The sequence below is a fragment of the Phalangium opilio genome, unplaced genomic scaffold, assembly GCF_054372755.1.
Source record: "Phalangium opilio isolate 3A_F unplaced genomic scaffold, DU_Popi_V2 ptg000045l_1, whole genome shotgun sequence".
Lineage (NCBI taxonomy): Eukaryota > Metazoa > Arthropoda > Arachnida > Opiliones > Phalangiidae > Phalangium > Phalangium opilio.
Genome location: NW_028324168.1, coordinates 4004335 through 4023555, shown reverse-complemented (window position 1 = coordinate 4023555; position 19221 = coordinate 4004335). Strand labels below are relative to the sequence as shown.

General features: G+C 34.8%; 3 protein-coding genes, 1 long non-coding RNA gene and 1 pseudogene across 11 annotated transcripts; all 5 read right to left on the bottom strand.

Moving 5' to 3' along the window:
- Window positions 1–2235: 2235 nt before the first annotated feature.
- On the bottom strand, window positions 2236–4558 carry LOC149676843 (uncharacterized). Of its 2 annotated transcripts, XR_016366629.1 has the most exons (4): window positions 4326–4558; window positions 2911–2952; window positions 2546–2783; window positions 2236–2370 (listed from the first exon to the last, which is right to left on the bottom strand). It is a non-coding gene; the product is annotated as an uncharacterized LOC149676843 (long non-coding RNA). The 2 variants fall into 2 exon arrangements; XR_016366630.1 differs by lacking the exon at window positions 2911–2952.
- Window positions 4559–5337: 779 nt separating this feature from the next.
- On the bottom strand, window positions 5338–6273 carry LOC149676842 (estradiol 17-beta-dehydrogenase 11 pseudogene; annotated as a pseudogene).
- A 1539-nt stretch (window positions 6274–7812) lies between these two features.
- Window positions 7813–9318, bottom strand: LOC149676841 (uncharacterized). The gene is made up of 4 exons (XM_089838428.1): window positions 9160–9318; window positions 8628–8871; window positions 8475–8558; window positions 7813–8406 (listed from the first exon to the last, which is right to left on the bottom strand). Exons 1-4 carry the CDS (start codon window positions 9169–9171, stop codon window positions 8162–8164), a joined length of 585 nt encoding a protein of 194 aa, XP_089694554.1. The 5' UTR covers window positions 9172–9318; the 3' UTR covers window positions 7813–8161.
- Window positions 9319–13418: 4100 nt separating this feature from the next.
- Window positions 13419–15904, bottom strand: LOC149676840 (uncharacterized). 4 transcript variants are annotated; one of them, XM_089838447.1, is made up of 6 exons: window positions 15075–15904; window positions 14826–14995; window positions 14564–14755; window positions 14132–14324; window positions 13730–14059; window positions 13419–13554 (listed from the first exon to the last, which is right to left on the bottom strand). In XM_089838447.1, the coding sequence occupies exons 3-5, from the start codon at window positions 14573–14575 to the stop codon at window positions 13761–13763; spliced, it is 504 nt and encodes a 167-aa protein (XP_089694573.1). In that variant the 5' UTR covers window positions 14576–14755; window positions 14826–14995; window positions 15075–15904; the 3' UTR covers window positions 13419–13554; window positions 13730–13760. The 4 variants fall into 4 exon arrangements, with proteins under 4 accessions (XP_089694573.1, XP_089694574.1, XP_089694576.1 ...); XM_089838448.1 differs by having other exon boundaries at window positions 14564–14752; XM_089838450.1 differs by having other exon boundaries at window positions 14564–14995; window positions 15075–15229; window positions 15604–15904.
- Window positions 15905–16395: 491 nt separating this feature from the next.
- Window positions 16396–18890, bottom strand: LOC149676839 (uncharacterized). Of its 4 annotated transcripts, XM_089838438.1 has the most exons (8): window positions 18280–18587; window positions 17942–18174; window positions 17285–17357; window positions 17186–17218; window positions 17057–17119; window positions 16820–16975; window positions 16638–16748; window positions 16396–16575 (listed from the first exon to the last, which is right to left on the bottom strand). In XM_089838438.1, exons 2-7 carry the CDS (start codon window positions 17951–17953, stop codon window positions 16645–16647), a joined length of 441 nt encoding a protein of 146 aa, XP_089694564.1. In that variant the 5' UTR covers window positions 17954–18174; window positions 18280–18587; the 3' UTR covers window positions 16396–16575; window positions 16638–16644. The 4 variants fall into 4 exon arrangements, with proteins under 4 accessions (XP_089694564.1, XP_089694563.1, XP_089694561.1 ...); XM_089838437.1 differs by lacking the exon at window positions 18280–18587 and adding an exon at window positions 18808–18890 and having other exon boundaries at window positions 16820–17119; window positions 17942–17973; XM_089838435.1 differs by having other exon boundaries at window positions 16820–17119; window positions 18280–18590.
- Window positions 18891–19221: the final 331 nt, after the last annotated feature.

Here is a 19221-nt window from a genome sequence, read left to right as displayed (position 1 = left end):
TAAAGGAAAATTACAGAATAATTTGATATACAATGATTTTTTGACAATTTTAAAATTCCCTGTGGTTTTCCATGAACTGTGGCAACGAAGAGGGTATACCTGGGTTGCAATCTGCGGTTGTTAATTGTGCAATTGCCAATTATAGTTGCGTGAAAAACACATTATTATAATCGGACCACTATACTTTGTAGTCAAAATATCCAACACTTTATTGGTCTAATTTTTGCCAAAAAACCCTTCTAATCTTATACCTTTTTTGGTTGCAATCTGCAATAGTTAACAGTGCAATTGCCAATTATAGTTGCGTGAAAAACACATTATTATAATCGGGCCACGAAACTTTGTAGTCAAAATATCCATCATATCTTAAAAATTAAAATGCATCGGTCTAATTTTTGCCAAAAAAAACCTTTTAATCTTAAAGCCTCAACCCTAACCGCAACGGTAAAAATTACCAAATAAAAAAAATCAGATTATTGAAAACCTAACCTCGAACAGCACGCAATCAACTGTCAACTCTGTCAACTTAGGATAATGTTTTTAGTATTTTTTGACAAGTTATCAGATTCTCTACCTACGCCTTATACTGACGAACTAATTCCTTATTAGTTAAAAAATATAGTTTATAGTTAGAAGGTTTGATCTGCAAAAAAAAAAAAAAATAAAAAAAAAATTTGAAAAAATCGAAAATTAAATTTCCCTAAAACAAGTTGCCACGTAAAAGAAATAGTCCTTGAAAAACTTGAAATAAAAATGGGTTTCACAGCCTCACAAGTAATCTTGATTGTGACCACACCCCATAATTTTTTTTTTTCAAATATTTCTCCTACCCCTAAAATTTTCACTTTTTTATTATTTATTATAATCAAGATTTAACTTCACTTGGTTTTTGTTGAATTACTTTTTTACGGATATCCGTTTTTAAATCTTGCAGTTTTTAATTCCGTTTTAATTTATTTTAAAGTCACGGTTTTCGTTCTTATCTTTAATTACATTTTTTTTCTTTTTAACTTGAGGCTTATCTTTGAATTCATTTAAAAAAGATCCATCAAAATTTTAACTAAGGTTTGTTGGTTTTTTAGTTCGGGACACAGAATCAAGTAGTTAACTTTGACCGAAATCTCCTAAAAAATAAAATAAAGATTGAAAGTGGAAATATGCATAAATTAAGATCGAATTATGGTGTAGTGTCACCCAGTATTATTGTCGCGTACATTTTAACGCTGTTAAAGATACAGAGGTGCTGTTTGAACGATTTGAAGTGGTTCCAATTTTTAATATGATAAAAATTCAGCGGCTTTGAGTGGAATTTGTAATTTGCGAAGCACATTATTTTAAGTTATGTAATTACGTAGAATTATGCATTATATAATGAAGTTTTTCGACAAAAATGCTAATTAGATTCTAATTATATTCAATGACTTTAGCGTTAGAGGCATATTAGCCTTCAGTAGTACCATAGGTTCATAAGATATGTTCACCATAAGTTTGTCACTGGTTACAAACTGGAGCTAGTCATGAAGTGAATGAGGTAGGTCATAGATTGTCGTAAAGCCACGCCTGATGAGGCACTGTCAAAGGCTTAGTACAGACTAAATAGGAAGATGAACTGCAAAACCGGGTGTAGTCAATTCTTGAACTAGCTCTCACTCTCAGTAAGTCTATAGCATTACGAAGTATATGTAGTGTTATACTTATGGAACATATCTTATGATATAGCGAAGCATAGCTTTTGTAAAACTAACAGAATCATTAACAACATATTGAATTTGACTAGCGGCAAGATTAAAGCCTATTTCAAACAATAGTGTAAGTTATTAAGTACTAAAACTAATAAACGTCAGTTATGGTTAGTTATAAACTACAATAACAAATACTTGTAAAAACCTACACAATTTTAGGGTGTGGTCCCCACAAGTTTTTTGCCGTTATATCTTGTAAAAAAGGGGTTTTAAAAAACTATAGAGTAGCGTCTAAGCCTTGGCCTTGGATATAACTAATTATACTACACCACCTTTGTACGAGGCGAAACCTGATTGGCTGACAAACATCGTTTATAGAACTATTAACTAAATCTGTTCCTCAGGGCTTATGCTATGTTTTATCTCTTTTTTTCCTTTAGTATATAGTTTAAAAAGTTTATTTATTAGAATTAGGCTTAAGGTAAACTTATTTTTCGCCATCTAGTTAGGTTACGGTGAACTTAAGAAATTAACAGGCATTTAATTTTGATTTTCAATGTGTTTATTTACACGTAAATATACAGGTTTAAAGTTTGTTTAAATGTTCTATTTAACGGAGTCACCCGAAGTAGGGTTGAAGATGATTTTCGAGCTGCCAGTTTCGGAAATTGAAAGTTGAGGAGATGATCTGTAAGATGGCAGTGTTAAATGTTGACATTAGTTACAGATAGCGGACTTATTTCGTTAGCAGTTTGTAGGCTTATGTTTTTGACCCATGAAGTTATATTTAAGAAGTGACCAATATTCCAATAATGAAATTTAACGTCGTCTGCTTCATGAAAATGATTTCAAAATAGGCTTACAGTGTTTTAGTTTTTGTCCGATGTCATGTCTTGCCGTTTACTTAAGGAGAAGTCCGTTAAGACCAAGATTGCTGGCATAAGCGTATGGTAGAGCGGCGTAGTTCAAACCCAATGGACTGGCAATATGGGTGGCGTATGGAGCAGCCAATGGAGTGGCCAATGGGCTCAACAGGGACGAACCGTAGGTGATGAGTTGTCCGTAAGAAACGGCGGCCAAAGCCAAGAAAACGAGGGCGAACTGTAAAGTATACAAAAACATCAAATGCAGAAGTACTTAAATAAAAGTATTTAGAAACAAAACGCAGTAAATATTGTTTTAAATACGTTATTTTGGGCATTAATTTAATCGTAATGAAAGTACTTACGATAACTTTCATGATGATTTTGGATTGGAGTTGATTGTCGTACTGCAGACGAAAATGAACATGCTTGAAACCCGATCCTTCCCAGCTATTTATACCCAATCTTATCCTTGATCTTCAAATACCATGTTTGGTATTTGAAACTAATACTGTCAAAGGCCACTTACACAATGTTAGGTCTAGTGTTTAATTGTTCTTCTAACTGCACCGTGTCTTATCGTATCTTCATTGGCTCTAAGTTCTTAGATATTGCGGTTATGATGTTTTTGATAAGTTTGGGTCCGGGCTCTGTCTTTGATCATGCAGTAGTTAGGGTAATTTTACAAGTGGTATTATGCTTAATATAAAAAACTGTTCTTTGGGTGGAGTTGATTCCTCAACTTGAGACCTTGAGACTTTAATGATATGGTATTCGTACTCGAAAGATGTTTTTATGCGGTTAAAAACATATCATAATTGTTTTGTTTTTTTAATCAAATTTTTATTATGAAGATTCTATCTGGTTAGGGGTTTTTCCTGTTGATTATCTCACGAGTTTATTTAAATACGCGATAAAGTAATTAACGGCGTTAATTAATGATCCATTGTTAATTGTTTTAAGATTTTTATATACACTATATAAATCTCCGTAGATTAACAAACACTTATAATTAAACATAAAGTCAATATTTTAAAAATTCCCCTTTCATAAACGTAAGTTTTGAATTTTCTATTTGGAAATATTCATTGTTATCTAAAACATTCTCTTATACATAGAGGATATTTCTGATAAGTCTGGCATGACAATGATTTCTAATTTAATTAAGGCGTCATCCCTAAAACACTAAACTTGAAATTACATTTTCGACTCAAAATCTCCCAAAGAACATCCCCCTCAATTTATGTCATACTTATCAGAAACACCCTGTATATTATTAACTTTTGTAATCTAAGAGGCAATTAAAGTAAAATTGATTAGAGAAGATCAGTTGAATTTAGTTTTAAGTAATTCGTTTATCCAACTTTATTAAAAGTCAAATATCTTTAACAATATTAGTCGGCAAATTTAATTGCGTAGACCTTTTCTTATCACGTGTTAAATATATAATTAAAATTCGAAAAGATCATCATCATCGTCTAACCACTCCCTGATACAATCCACTCTAATGACGGTAATTACACGAAACAAGCTTCCTCTAATTCACAAGAATAAAAACTTCTTCGGACACTTATTGCCCAAAGGAGCTACTTAAGTCTTATTTAACCTTGAAGGACCAGTTGGTTATATTAATTCTATCTTTTATTCTATACTATTAACATTTATATTAAATATATATTTAAATTTTTTTTACCTGTAGACTAACGGGGAAATTTTTTGCACGAAGTTTTTTTTTATTTTATTTCAAGTACAGGATAGGTTATAAAAGGGTTGTACGTACGGTAGTTGAAGGCCAAGGCTGTCATAAGTACTTGGGCGTTGGTTCTTGTAAAAACTTTCTAGAACCTTCTGTTAATTTTTTTTTTTTTTTTTTGAGGTTAGTATTTTAAGGTTTAATATTCTACTAGGGTATACCGTTAAAATGGAAAAACTTGTATGTTTGGCATACGAAATAGGGTCTTATCTTGTTTTTGCAAAGTGTTTCATTTGAACTTTGACATTTTTGGAAAATATGTCTTTAAGTTTCAATGTAATGATTGATTTTATATAGTTTGATATGAAATTTAAGAAACTTGAGATATATCGTTTGTTATATGTTGCACGTGGTTAAATTTCAATATTGTTGTTTATTATTTGAAATAACATAATATGCAGTGCTATACTCTTAAAAACATTTTATTTATCATTCCACAGAATTTTATTTATCAAGTAACAGAATTTTATTTACCAAATAACAGAATTTTATTTATCAAATAACAGAATTTTATTTATCAAATAACAGAATTTTATTTTTCAAAATCACAGAATTTTATTTTTCAAAATCACAGCATTTTATTTATCAAACCACAGAATTTTATTTTTCAAAATCACAGCATTTTATTTATCAAACCACAGAATTTTATTTTTCAAAATCACAGCATTTTATTTATCAAACCACAGAATTTTATTTATCAAACCACAGAATTTTATTTTTCAAAATAACAGCATTTTATTTATCAAACCACAGAATTTTATTTTTCAAAATAACAGCATTTTATTTATCAAACCACAGAATTTTATTTTTCAAAATAACAGCATTTTATTTATCAAACCACAGAATTTAATTTTCAAAACTTTTTATATATAATATAAATTTTATTTTATAAATTTTATTTTATAAATTTTACGTTTATAAAATTATCAAAGCACGTTTGAGGCAGGGTGACCACTCTATCCTATATTTCCCATTTTTTTCCTTATATATTAAGTCCTTTCTTTAATTTCATGATATTTCCTATATTCTCCTATATTTTTCACCAATTTCCAGCCATTTTAATTCGAGTATTTTCTATAATAGATTTTCCACTTAACAATTTTATTAAACGACCCAAAGCCTTTCTTGTCGTTATAACTCTCAAGATTCTGATAAGGGAAATGTGATTGGGAATACAAACTACTTCCTTTTCTGTAAGCACGGCTCGGGTAATCTCTTCGGCAACCGTTTCGGGTTTCACTTCGGGAATTATTCCGTCGTAAACTCCTTCGAAGATAGACGTTTTACTAAAAAACGGGCAAGCGGTCGTGGTCTTCACTCCGGTTTTTCCCGAATCAATAAGTTCAAGAAGTACAGAGTCCATCAGCCCCATCACAGCGTGTTTGGAGCTGGAATAGGCGCTAAGCTTTTGCGTGGCATACATACCGGCCATAGAAGATACGCCAACAATATGTCCGTGGTTATTCTCAATCATGTTGGGTAGAAACGCTTTCATGGTCCAAAAATGGGCCATGACGTTGACATCCATAATCTTCTTCGAGTGAGAGTCTGATGTCTCCCAAAATAGATTCGCTTGGCCAATTCCGGCGTTGTTAATTAGTATCGTAACATCTCCTATTTCTTCTCGCACCAATTTAGCCGTGGCGTACACCAGTTCCCGGTTTGAGACGTCCAAAGTGTAACATTTCACTTTACCACCTTCTTTTTCGACCAGTCGCTTTGTTTCTTGACTTCCTTTCTCATCTACGTCCCAGATGACGATTTTTGCACCGAGTTTAGCGAATTTTAGGGATAGACAACGTCCAAATCCACTTCCACCTCCAGTTATCAGAACTAACTCGCCTTTAACGGACTTTTTTCTTTTTAAACTGTAAGGAATGAAGTTATTCGATATAACTTTAACCATATCCACCAAGAGTAAAATAATACATCGTATTAATTCAACGATAAACTCAATCCTGGCTGCTAACTTCATGTCTGTTTCAGTTCTGATAGGTATAGCAGCAAACGTCGACGCAACGTTGTTATTTTAAACCATTAATCGGGGATTGTTTTTTTTTTAACCTTGGTACTAGAGGAAAACTTTTATTTTTTTCTTTTCAATATTTAGGCATAATTAACAAAATTACGTGTTGAGTATATGAGAAAATAAGAAAATTATAACCAAGTTACATTCTCAAAACCAGTTCAATGCTTTCAATTGCTTCAGGCAAATGGAATGTTGTAACAAAATAGAGAGAAGTATCAGGTAGTAAATTCCATAGTGCTGCGTTTTATTTCACCAATCAGCGCTCTGTTTTAATATTATACGTTACCAGAAGTGAGATGAGACCAGAAGTACTGAGCTAACCAAATTCTTCACTCGGCGAAAGTGAATATTCTTGATAAGAACGGTTGGCCCTCTGGTGGCGGTTTCAGAATTTCCCCTCCAAAACGTGAGACGCTCGCGGTGGTAGACGACCGAACTAGATAAAAGGACTCACGCCCGTGTTCCGTGGCTTTAGGTTGAGGGGAAGGGGGTAGGAAATGTTTTTGGAACTCGGACCAATTTTTTTCTCTGTAGTGTAGGCTCGTGGGAAGCGGCATAAAATCCTCAAATTTGTTCACTAATGCCAGGATCTACTGTCAATGCTAGAGCCCTTCACTTCTAGTCTCATCTCACTTCTGACGTTACCTATTCTTCTTCTCTCTTATTTCGTAAATAATAATTTTTGCGTTGGCTGAGAGGCACACTCAACCTAACGCTCGCGTTACTTTCTGCTTTTGATATTTGCCTTTGGTTGAACACAGTTTTGAATAACCTGTCTGTTAGCAAAAACTAATTTCAATGTTAAAAAGAGTTGTAAATTCCTTATGTAGTTGAGACACGTTCTACCTTGGGTATTACTTAAAAAGGTCTGCCTCTGTTTTGTCTTTCCCATATAATCATAAGTAATATAACAACAGATAGTACGACACTCGATGAAGGAGCTGGTGCTTTTCAGACTAAAACTTAAATTCCACGAACCCTTATCTAACCTGGGAACATACAGTATACCACAAGTTCATAAATCTTTGGTTACAAACTGGAGCTTGTCACGAAGTGAGTGAGGTAGGTCATAGATTCGAGGTAAAGCGACGCCTGGTGAGACGCTGTCAAAGGCTTAGTAATTCAGACTAAATAGGAAGATGGAAGTCCTACAAAACTAACCGAGTTTAGGACTTCAATTCTCGCTTGTCGTTCTCGAACTAGTTCGAGCTGTAAGTCTCTAGCATTACGAAGTATAGGTAGATTCGTTCTTATGGTATGAACATATCTTATAAACCTATGGTATATATTTCATATTAAATTTAGCAACTGGGAGCGTCAGACTTATTGTAATTAGTATACCAACCCAAACCCTGGATGCTAGCTGTAAAAGAAATGGGGGTAGCAGAAACTCAATGAGACTTAAATGTTTCCCCAATATATTATACTAAAATATGCATGCGAATAATTGAAAATAAGAGTGCAAGATGTTTAACAGTTAAAACGGCATTTTTCATCTTTTATTTTTCAACAAAACAACGAAAAATAATTTTTAAATGACTATTTTTTTGTGTTGGTGTGTTTCGATAGACGATTAATTTTCGTATAAATAGTTATTTTTCTATTAATTTTCTAAACAAGACAAAAGACAATACGTCTATCGTTAAACAGTAGATCTTAAACAACAGCACAAAGGTGGAGAAGATAGTGAGTTTTGTCGACAAAATTTTGAATTGTACACTGATTAGGAACCCATATCATTTAATTTAAATTGTAAATTAAACGGGAAGAGTAGACCTTGGGAAGAGATTTAGAGTTGATGAAGGAAAGGGTTTGACATTCTGAAGTAGATCGTTTAATAGATGATCTTGGAGTGGGCGAGACCCAAACCAGCGGCGTATCCGAGTCCGTTGTAGGCGAGTCCGTTGTAAGCGAGTCCGGCGTGGGCAAGTCCGTTGTAGGCGAGTCCAGCGTGGGCGAGTGGGAGTCCAGCGGCGTATCCCAAACCAGCGTGGGCAATTGGGAGTCCAGCGGAGTAGGCAATTGGGGAAGCAACGACTCCAGCGTGGGTGAGTCTTCCTTGGACGGCAGCGGCCTTACCTATAGGTTTACAAAGGTCAAAGGTTTTTTTTAAAGTCCCCAAAACGTAGCTATCTAAGTCTTTATACCTTGAAGATCAGCGTAAGCTCCTTGGGCAGCAGCAACTTGTCCTTGTTGGGCGGCAACAACACCTTGGGCAGCGGCGTATTGTCCTGAAAGATCATGTACGTTAAGTATTTCCTGTTGTGCGCTTATAGTTATAAAGGACAACAATATAATACCTTGCAAGTTAGCGTAACTTCCTTGGGCAGCAGCGACTTGTCCTTGTTGAGCGGCAACAATACCTTGGGCGGCAGCGTATTGACCTTGATGGGCAGCGACGGCTCCTTGGGCGGCGGCAATTTGACCTTGAGCGGCGGCAATTGGTCCAGTTACATCGACGGTGGTGGGAACGGCGGCGTATCCCAAGGAGGAGACGACTCCAGCGTTGGCGTAAGTGGCCAAGCCAAGAAGAGCGATGACGACCTGTAATTGATTGTCCCATTAGTCTTCGAAGTACTTATAAGTACTTGCTAATCTACCCTAAGTATTTCTAACTCTTCAAAACGAGACAATTCTTAACTACTGATTGGTTCACTTCCGCTACCCCAATAGCTAAAAATACTTTCATTTTAAACTATATCCGTTTATAGACTACAGAGAGTCTACCCCCACTGCGTAACACTTTCTCCATCAAACTAAAACTATAAACTCAGCACGATTGAGGAAACGCTAATAATCCTTCCGTTTTGTATATTTGAATTTAAATCTTACCAAAGTGTTCATGATGTTTGTAAGGTAGAGCTGTTGCTGCTGAATCCTTAAGGTAAGAAGGAAGAATGTGATGTGATTCTGTTTGAAACTGAAATCCCCTTTTTATACCAGAATGGACCAAAACGAAAAATGGCTTAAAAGGGTGGGCTTACTGTTGTAGAATAGCAATTCAGAAAAAGATATTCCGATAGAAAAACCGGGGGGTTTGGTAAACCAAACTATTCCTAAGGGGTGGGGACATTTAAAGATTCTACAAATATGATAGAAGGGCGATACAGTGCTGGAATTTACTCCAGTAATAGAGATATACAGACCTCCAAAAAATTAACAGACCAAGCCCATGCATGCTTTGTCTTTTGAAAAAAAAAAAAAAACCATATAGAAAAAACGTTAAATGGTATAGGGGGGGGGGCTAAAGTTTTCACCCCAACTGTGAGTATAGTGTGAAGACTCGCTTAGTATCCTTGGGTTTTCAATACTATACCTCCCAACAAAAAAAAAGCTGGAGAACTTAAGTACTGTTAGGAATTTACCGTTAGAAATCCGCCAATTTTAATACGTTTAAATTATTATAGATGTATTTTTCTTTTGGGGTGGTAGTCTCAGGGTTACAGGATGGGGGACAGTTTTTTTGGGCTCTCTAAAGTATTAACTATATTTTGAAGTAGTTATTAGAGGCACCGCGCCCTGAATTAATTAATATTTTAGATCGGATTTGGTATTTTGAAGTGAAAAGGGAGTAAATTGATATTTTGTGGATTTTTTTTGAAATTTTTGAGTTTGGTTGAAGAGATCTTGGTATTGTTTGGTGGCTGGAGAGACAATATAGGTGGATTAACTTGGAGAATAGGAAATAGGCATAATGACGTCATCAGATTTATTTATCTATTGACTTGGAATCGATATTATTAGATATTCACGAAACGATTTGGTTTAAGAATAAGTTACGCTCTTATTTTCAGTAATTGCAGGTTATAAACACCCTCAAAATGCCATTGAGTAATAGAGATTTTATTGGGGGAAAACAACCATAGCAAGGTTGCATGCAACTCAGCCATAAATTATAAGCGATTTAAACAGAATTTGTTTAGGTTTAGACAATACATGAAACTTAAACTAAAGATTTTAGGTATTTATTTTTTTAATTTGCCTTTAAATTTACAAGTATTATTTAATATTTAAGTTAAATTGTAATATACACCCTTTAGACGAATAAACTTAAGTTTAATCAGTTTAGAAATAAGGCTTGGGTTTAGGCCTAACTAATTTAAGTAAAAGTATTTAATGGAAATCGAAAGAAAAACTACCAACTTTCACGTTACGATGTTTAGACACTGAAACACCACGTATTCAGTCTTAAAGATGGATTTAACTTAAAAACTTAAGTGTAAAAAATCTAATATACTTACACCCCAAAGCGATTTCAATCTATCTATTATGGAAATTTTTTAATTATCATTAACATCAACGCTATTATTCAACTTTTAAAATGTCGTTTCATTGAAGGTTTTTGTCGGTTTTCTCGCTTGAATGGGAAATATGTTATCTCTGAAATCTAGAGCAATTATTTCTACAGTTTCGATTGGAATTTATAATTATGCTGAATAAGTATATCTATACCCAATAGCAGATAATCTATTGTGACTTACTGTTTTAAAAAGCCGGTTTCTATAAGGTATTTTCCCATTCGAATTTTTGTAAATGAATGTGGGTGGTATTTTTAGGAGTTGAGACTAATTATCTTTGTTCGTTTCCAAATTGTTTTGTTGGTGTATTTTAAGTTAGCTTAGGAAAATTTATTTGTATTTCCGTATTTTGTGAATCGATTGATTTGTCTGCCTTGTCTTTAAAGAAATCATTCTTTTCTTTTTCAATTCTTGAATATCTAAAAGGGTTATCATTATTCATTAATGAGCCTTAACGTTGTCAATCAACTTGAACGAAAAGTTGTGTGAAGGAAAAGTAATTTGTTCAAGAAAAGGGCCACATTAGAATTGCTCGAAAATAATATTTCAAATTGGAAATATTGACCATTATCAGATCAGAAGGGGATAATAGAAGAAGTATGACACTCTGTATCCTCTTAATACTTCAGTTGTGTAACGTGATTCTTCCCAGGCTAACGTACTCCTTATTGTTTGCTCTTCCGCTCATCAAACTTCATTCTATATCTGTTTGGTATTTACTAAATCCTCAGCAATCAACCCACAAACCTTGATTTTCTTGACGTGGGACAAAAATCGCGCAAGCGCATGCGCCTTGGCAAATAGTTAAGCAGCTCTAATAGAGTAATGATGAGGGAACTTTTTATCGCGTATGTGATTCGGTTTAGTAATTTTGCTCCAAATGTAAATCTGATGCTGGGAAGAAGCATGTCACAATTTGTGCTGTTACACTTCTCTCGAAAAGAAGTAGTATTATATCCTTCTACTATTTTCCTTTTTTGCGACGCTCAAACTCAATTACCTTATCACTTGATTGACATTTAAAAATACAAATCCCAGCTTATTGGCAGTTGAACTCGTAACAAAATTAATCTTAACTGTAAGTAAGCCTTACCCGAATCGATTTCAAAATATAACGAAGTATGTGCTAGATAAATCACACCACCACCACGTTCCTGCAATGTCTAAATTCAAATGGTGGCAACCTACACGTCTTAACTTTAAGACCTTCGAATCAGTCACACCATTTACCAAAAATCTTAGGTGGTAAGATTATCCCAACCCCCATGTTGTTTAACGACAGCTAATGCCAAATGTCCGACGAAATTAGCCCAGGGGGAACCACCAGCGTGTTGCATATATTATAGGTATTTTCAAAGACTGTTATGTTAAATTCGTTCGAGACCTTTGAAGAAAAAGTTACTAAACTAGTTTAGGAGTGTATTTTTTTCCCTCCAGGGTGTGACTGTATTTTATCTCCATTTCTTTGCTATTATCTTCTCGGTAATTTGCTTAAATTTGTCCATGAATAGTAGGAAGAAGGTGTTGGAAACGCACCTACTTATCTTGAACTTTATTGGGGGACAATATAGGAATTCCATTTTATTGATTTTTCAAGGGTGTTATTTGGAGGTGATAAAAGTTATGTTTCAACCTAATTTTCTAAGGTTTATTTTCGGTACTTCAAGTTGATAGAAATGTTAATGAAAATTGAATATTAATTTATTTTTATCTCGTTAAAATTAACTAAATTAAATCTTAAGGTGATCTAGCCTTATTTCTACTCGAATTTTAACGAAGGTTTAATTTTAATTTCTTAAATTAAATATAAGTAAATATATTTTTCATAAGTTCATAAGATATGTTCCATAAGTTTGTCACTGGTTACTGAGAGTCAATGAAGTGACGTACATTGAACGTCATCGTTTCTCGTAAAGCGACGCCTGGTGAGGTGCTGTCAAAGGCTTAGTACAGACTAAATAGGAAGATGGACTGCAATTTAACCGAGTGTAGTCAATTCTCACTTGTCGTTCTCGAACTAACTCTCACTAAGCTCCTAGCATTACGAAGTATAGGTAGTGTCATACTTATGGAACATAACTTATAAACTTATGGTTTAGTGTTAGAAATATTCAAATCGACTTCTAAAAATTCACGAATATCTGTTTTTAAATAAAAAGTAAAAGCAAAATTTCGTTTTAATTTCCTAAAATAAACGGAAATAAATACAGATATATTTAAGATATAAATCAGAGTAATAAATATTCAAATTTCTACTTAAAACCATACGAAATAGATTTTTAAATAAATAAATATACTAAACCAAATTTTAAACAACATTCCTTCATTATGCAAATTAACTAGCTATGATCCAAATCATCCAATCAATATCAATAACCTATAAATCTAATTATTTCCGTCATAAAATGATGAAAGTTTAATAAAAATCTACATTAAGTTTACGACTTAAACACATTCTCGGGTTTTTCCGCCGGAATTTGAACATAAATCTTCTAAACTTTCACTGAAATCCGCTCACACCATGTGTTCCTAACCCAGAATCCCTCTTTCCTTGCCGCGCTACGCCCTAAATCTGAGATATTTGTGAGAAAGTTCCAAACTAAGACAGATTCATATCAAATTTCTCGCTCTCTAGAACGTTTGTCACGAAATCGCCCCGAAGCTAAATTCTTAAAACTAGTTTCCCAATTACTTAAATTACGCTCTCACTTTTAATTCGCCATCTATTCTACTTAAACTTAAGCAGAATTAAATTAAAATTAAAACTTTTTAACCTAATTTAAATGAATCAAGACAACGAGTAAAATATTGGTTTTTTTAAAAATAATTTATTTTTAGTTGACTTTTTCTGACATTATTTAAATAAATAACAGACAGTTTTTTAAGAAAACCCAAGTATTACGTCGGGTCGCTTAGGGAAAGGAGAAATCTGAAATAGAAAAGTGGACGGATTAGTTTGGGTGTTACCTTCTAGATGTCACTGTAATCTTTCGCTGTCATTTAAGTATTTAAAACCAAACACTTCAAGTCTAACTACCTCATGCTGGGGGACTTGAAGTTTTTGCTTCTTGGTATATTCCTCAACGTAATTCTAGCGTACGTACCAATGGGATGATTGTGTTCAGGAATGGGAAGTTAACCGTGGATTCCGTATCCGTAAGCTGGGGCGGCGAGTCCAGCGTATCCGAGACCAAGAGCGGGGGAAGCGACCTTGACGGCTGGGGCGGCGAGTCCGTATCCGGCAACTCCGTAACCGAGAGCTGGGGCAGCGACTCCGTATCCGAGAGCTGGGGCGGCAAGACCGTAACCGATTGGGCCAGATGGTCCTTGGTAAGCGCGGGAAGCGACTCCTTGGGCGTGGGCGTAAGCTCCTTGCTTGGCGGCGATCAAACCTTGGGCTTGAGCAATTTGTCCTTGTTGGGAAGCGGCAATACCTGAAGGTTCAAAGTTCAAAATATCAGATCAATGATTCCAAGGGGGAATGGGGTTGATTTTCAAACTCATACCTTGAGCTTGGGCGAGTTGACCTTGTTGGCTAGCGGCAATACCTTGGGCACGGGCAATTGGTCCGGTAACATCTCCATGGGCGTATCCCAAACCGGCACCATAGGCGAGTGGGGCACCGTAGGCTCCCAAACCGTAACCTCCGACGACTCCGGCGTTGGTGTAGGCGGCAAGGCCGAGAAGGGTGATGGCGATCTATAAGTAAAATGGTCATCAACATCAGGACATGAAGTAATATACGTCTATCTACATCCACACGAAACTAAAGATAGCCCTTAACAATTTTATACTCTAAAAACATCCAGCTAAGTCTTAGAAAAAGTCGTAGATTAAAGACTTGAAACGCGGACCTAACTTTCCAAATACTTGAGATACACTATCGCGATTATGATTATCAAACGTTAAGTTATGAATTCAATATTATCATTACGTACCAAAGCGTTCATATTTGGTTGTTTGTTTGAGCTGTTGGGCTTAACTTGCTTGAAGTAGTTGAAGTTAGTTAATGTTTGAATCCCTTGCCAGGCCTCTCCTTTATATACCCAATATAGGCCAAGCTACACCCTTTCGCCACAGTATTTAGGGTCAAGACATATTTTTGTTTCAACCGAAAACTAGTATTACTACTAAAACCAGAGAGGTATAACGAAAAAATAAAAAATCGAGCTTGTCCTCTTTAAGGGGTGTATAAGATACCTAGGTATTGTGTCCATTAAGTAATCTAATACACAGGTAGATCGTACCAAAAGTTAATTAACTTGACGCAATCAAATAACTCGTTTTGAAATTGACGATATGTAGTTCGAGACCCTTTGATGATACGAATTTTTCTTCAACACCCAAACCAACCAGAATTCCTCGCGATACTGAATATTCATTTTTTAAATATAACTTCAGTATAATATACTTTTAATCATACTTTAATCACCTTAATTTTGTACTTACACAAACTTCTCGGAAAAATGCACTGCCGCTTATAAATTAAACTTCCAAGGTTTTCAAGAAAATTTTCGGACACAAGGGTATTTCAAATTTCATTGTGAAATGATACTATTGAATTGCGTGTAGAGTTATGAGATAATTAACGTTGAAATACCTTTCTATACGGTATAATATCAAGGTAAAATTTATACTCCAGAAGTGGCGCAAAAGTGAAAGTTAAAAAAAAAACTTTGCAGACCCATAGCCCAAAGGAAATTTTGGGCCAAGTCCCTGCCCTTTTAGATTTAAGTTTTAACGATGTTACTTGTCAGTATTATCAATGGCTCATTTATAATTTTTTCTAGACTTAAATGCGTGTAGGCCATCTTTACGTCTAGTGACAGGTGAAATGGGTTCCGATTATACTTTTAAAACTAGTTTATTTAAGAAATCTGGTTCATTACATTTTGATAATTGTACCGAAAAGAAATATGTCTAAGCAGACGTGAGTAGTGTGGGCTATAAACAGGCAACACCTTAAATTTTCACTTACATTTTTAATTTTCAAAAAGCTTTTCCGTTATTACTCAACGGGGTTATGTAATTTAAGCTTGACACTCGACGTGTATTTGTGTTTCATTTTCACTATACATGCGCAATTCAAGGGTGTAAACTTGAATTCATTTTCGATTATTTTCTGAAACAGGTCATAATAGGAAATCCTAATTTTTGAATGTGTTATCAATATTAACGTTTCATCATCAATGACTTTCATAATAGACCATTTCATCCAATATTTGAAGAGACACCAACATACAGGGGATAGACTAATTCATCCATTACTTGCAGATACACCACCAACACACAGGGGTAGGAGGTTATTTCCTTGCCGTCATACCAAGAGGCGCACTGCCTCTAGCGGTGCTTCTTGGCACGAAGGTTACCTCCCCCTAACCCTGTGGTGCATTTCGCTTCTCTTAGTGAATTAATGGAATCTTGGTCTATATTTGAAATTAAATTTATAAATTAAGATTTGCTAAGCCTAAATATTTTGAAGATTTTTTTGGTTTTTTTTTAAGTTACTGATTTAAAATAATTTATGAAGCGTGGTTAATTGGTTTTGTTTGTATTCTGATTACGATATCGATATATTTATCGGATGAACGATTTCATATAATCGGAACTAATTTGTGTTTAATTTAAATTCAAGGACTGCTATCGGTATTTGATTTTTTTGAAAGTCACGATTTTTTGAACAGTTTTAAGATCTTAATTTAATCTTTACGAGTTAATTGAGCCTAACAACATATAAGCCTAATAAATAAATTAATAATTCAAGTATTTTAAATAAAAATAATTTTATTCATTTTTGTTTTTCTTGGCAGCTTTAGTTTAATTTTTTTGGTTCAGTGATTTTAATTAATTTAATTAGATTTTTATACCAATCCCCAATTAAAAAAGGCGAGCATTAGTCCATCCTTATAGTCCTTGAGAATCGCGTACGTTTTGGATTTCACGTGTAGATCTGATTCAAATAAAACGCAATATAAGTATAAAATTTCAAGCCAAGGCTTAACGAATACTTACGAAGAACTTAACCGATGACCTTAGCGTGTCCGTATCCAGCAACACCATAAGGAGCAACACCGTAGGCAGCACCAATTCCGTGAACGCCAACACCATGAACACCAACAGCAGCTAGAGGAAATCAAAAATATGAAGTTAACTTTTCAAGTACTTCGGTTAAAGCTATAGCTAAGCCTAATTACCTGGAACAACAGCGGCACCATGGACGATCTTGCTAGTGTAAGAGACAGCACGAGGTACTCCATAAACACCAGCACCGTATGGTCCAACGACACCAGCGGCAACTCCGTAAGGAGCGACTCCAGCAACTCCGTATGGGGCGGCTCCTACAACTCCAGCTAAAATATGTAGAAAACTGCGTGTAAGTATACTGCGCAAGTACTTGGAAATTATTGGACATCGTATGGTTTTAAACGTACCAACTCCGTATGGGGCAGCTCCTACAACTCCGACTCCGTAAGGAGCGGCTCCAACAACTCCAGCTAAAATAAGTAGAAAACTGCGTCAAGTACTTGCAAATTATTTTAGATCGTATGGTTTATACGTACCAACTCCGTATGGAGCTCCAACAATTCCACCAGCTAGTTAAAAGGATTGTTAATTAGTTTACAATGAGTTGTGTTAAGCCTAATTATGAAGATACATACCAACTCCAACTCCGTATGGGCCTACGACTCCGGCGCTAGCAACAGCGGCCAAAGCGAGGACAGCGAAAGCAATCTAATAAACAAAGTCAAAGAAACCGATGAAAGGCTTTAACATTTGATAGTATTGCTAGTTCACGAGTTGTTTTGCTCTATAAGATTCTGAAGGCCGAGTTAGTTACTTTAAATTTGCAATCACGTTTAAAACCGCATTTAAATATCCTCTAAGGGGAGATATTTGGATCGGGTGATAAGTTTGAAACTAAGTTTCTACAAATAAAAACAGGTTCTTAAGTAGACCATTTACGATTTTATATCCATTTTATGGAAAGACATTACAGAAGTACTTGAGTATAAATGAAGACATTACAGTTGGTCTGATGTCCTTTCAAACCAGATTAAATCATGGAGTAAATTCTTCAAGTACTTAAGCACCAATATCAAGAAATAATTGTAATCATCGCAACTGAAACGATGTCTTTTCAAACCAGGACACATTGGTCTCGAAGACATAAATGTACAAATTCTCCCTGCCATTAACTTCGTGGGATAGCTTCCTCAAGTACTTAACTATCACCGCCGCATATGGTAACCCTAAACATCGCGACAAAACCAATGCCCATTCGAACCAGGAGTAAAAGAAACAAAATTCATATTTACCATGGCGTTCATTATGAGGTTTGGTATGATATCTATACGAAATAGACGATGGAAAATAAGAATTTGGTAATTTGAGACAGCGAACTTTCCCCTTTATATACTCAAGTAAAATTTAACTGGATAATCATTGGCTATTAGAGTCGTAGAACCCAATGCTACCCCCTTTGAACAGTGGTCCAGTCTTTAAGGATCACACCCATATCCGCGATATGATTATGAGAAAAACAGTTATCCTTGAAAAATGTAATTTTTAAAATCCAGAAAAAAACAAGATATATCTAAACAAGAGTTTAGGGACTTGTGTTGTAGTAAATATATAGTCTGGGGCGAGGTCTTACCTAACTATACCATTTAACTTGTCTCTTAGAACAAAGGCTTAATGCCTCTCGCGTCTCTTTAAACGTAAAGACGATTTAGATCAGATCCGAATCCTTGTAATGTATACAACACAATATCATATTTCTTTACACCGTAATCAAAACCTTACAAGGACTCTAATTACGCTCGTATTAAGGTCAAGTGACCTTGAAAGATAGGTTTATAAAATGTACCGTTAACTATTTCTAAACAAAAATGAGATTTTAATTTATTTTTCTGGAGGTGGGTCCACGTGATAATCTTTTATCTCTTGACGTAAAGGTGACTTCACAAGGCGTGGGAAAAATTTCGGCTGTGTCATTGATAAAAGTAGCAGTCTAAAAATGACGTACATTCCATAAAACACTAAAAATTACTCTTTCTATTTGGAATTAGCTTTGAATGTGACAACTTTATGAGGTCTATAGAGTTTGAAATGAAGTATAGTTGAACGTATGTGAAATCACCTTAATAACGTTTCACGAAATTGCCCTAAAGGGTTACGTTACTTGTTTAATCAACAAACTGGTTTAAGTATTTCATCAGATATTATACGTTTCCTCGCCCGGTCGTGCGTGGACTGCCGAACGTCGCGTTCGAATTCAACATAATCACGCTACAATCTAGATTCTAAGATATGTAATGTAACGGGTGCCATTAAAGACGATTTAACCACTTAAGTCTGAACTAAACACTAGGGTGGAGGACCCAAAAACGTATTGTTTAGTGTAGTAATTTTTTTCTCGTCTTTCTTGATTATTGAAAAACAAGAAAATATTTTCAATATCACTTGGGCATGCACTGACACACTAAAACCTCTTTTAATGACCATAATAATTACACTAATTAGGCTATGTACAATCAAGTTGTAACAATTATAATTGTCTTTTATGCAAGGTGATCGAAAGTTCATTGGAAATTTT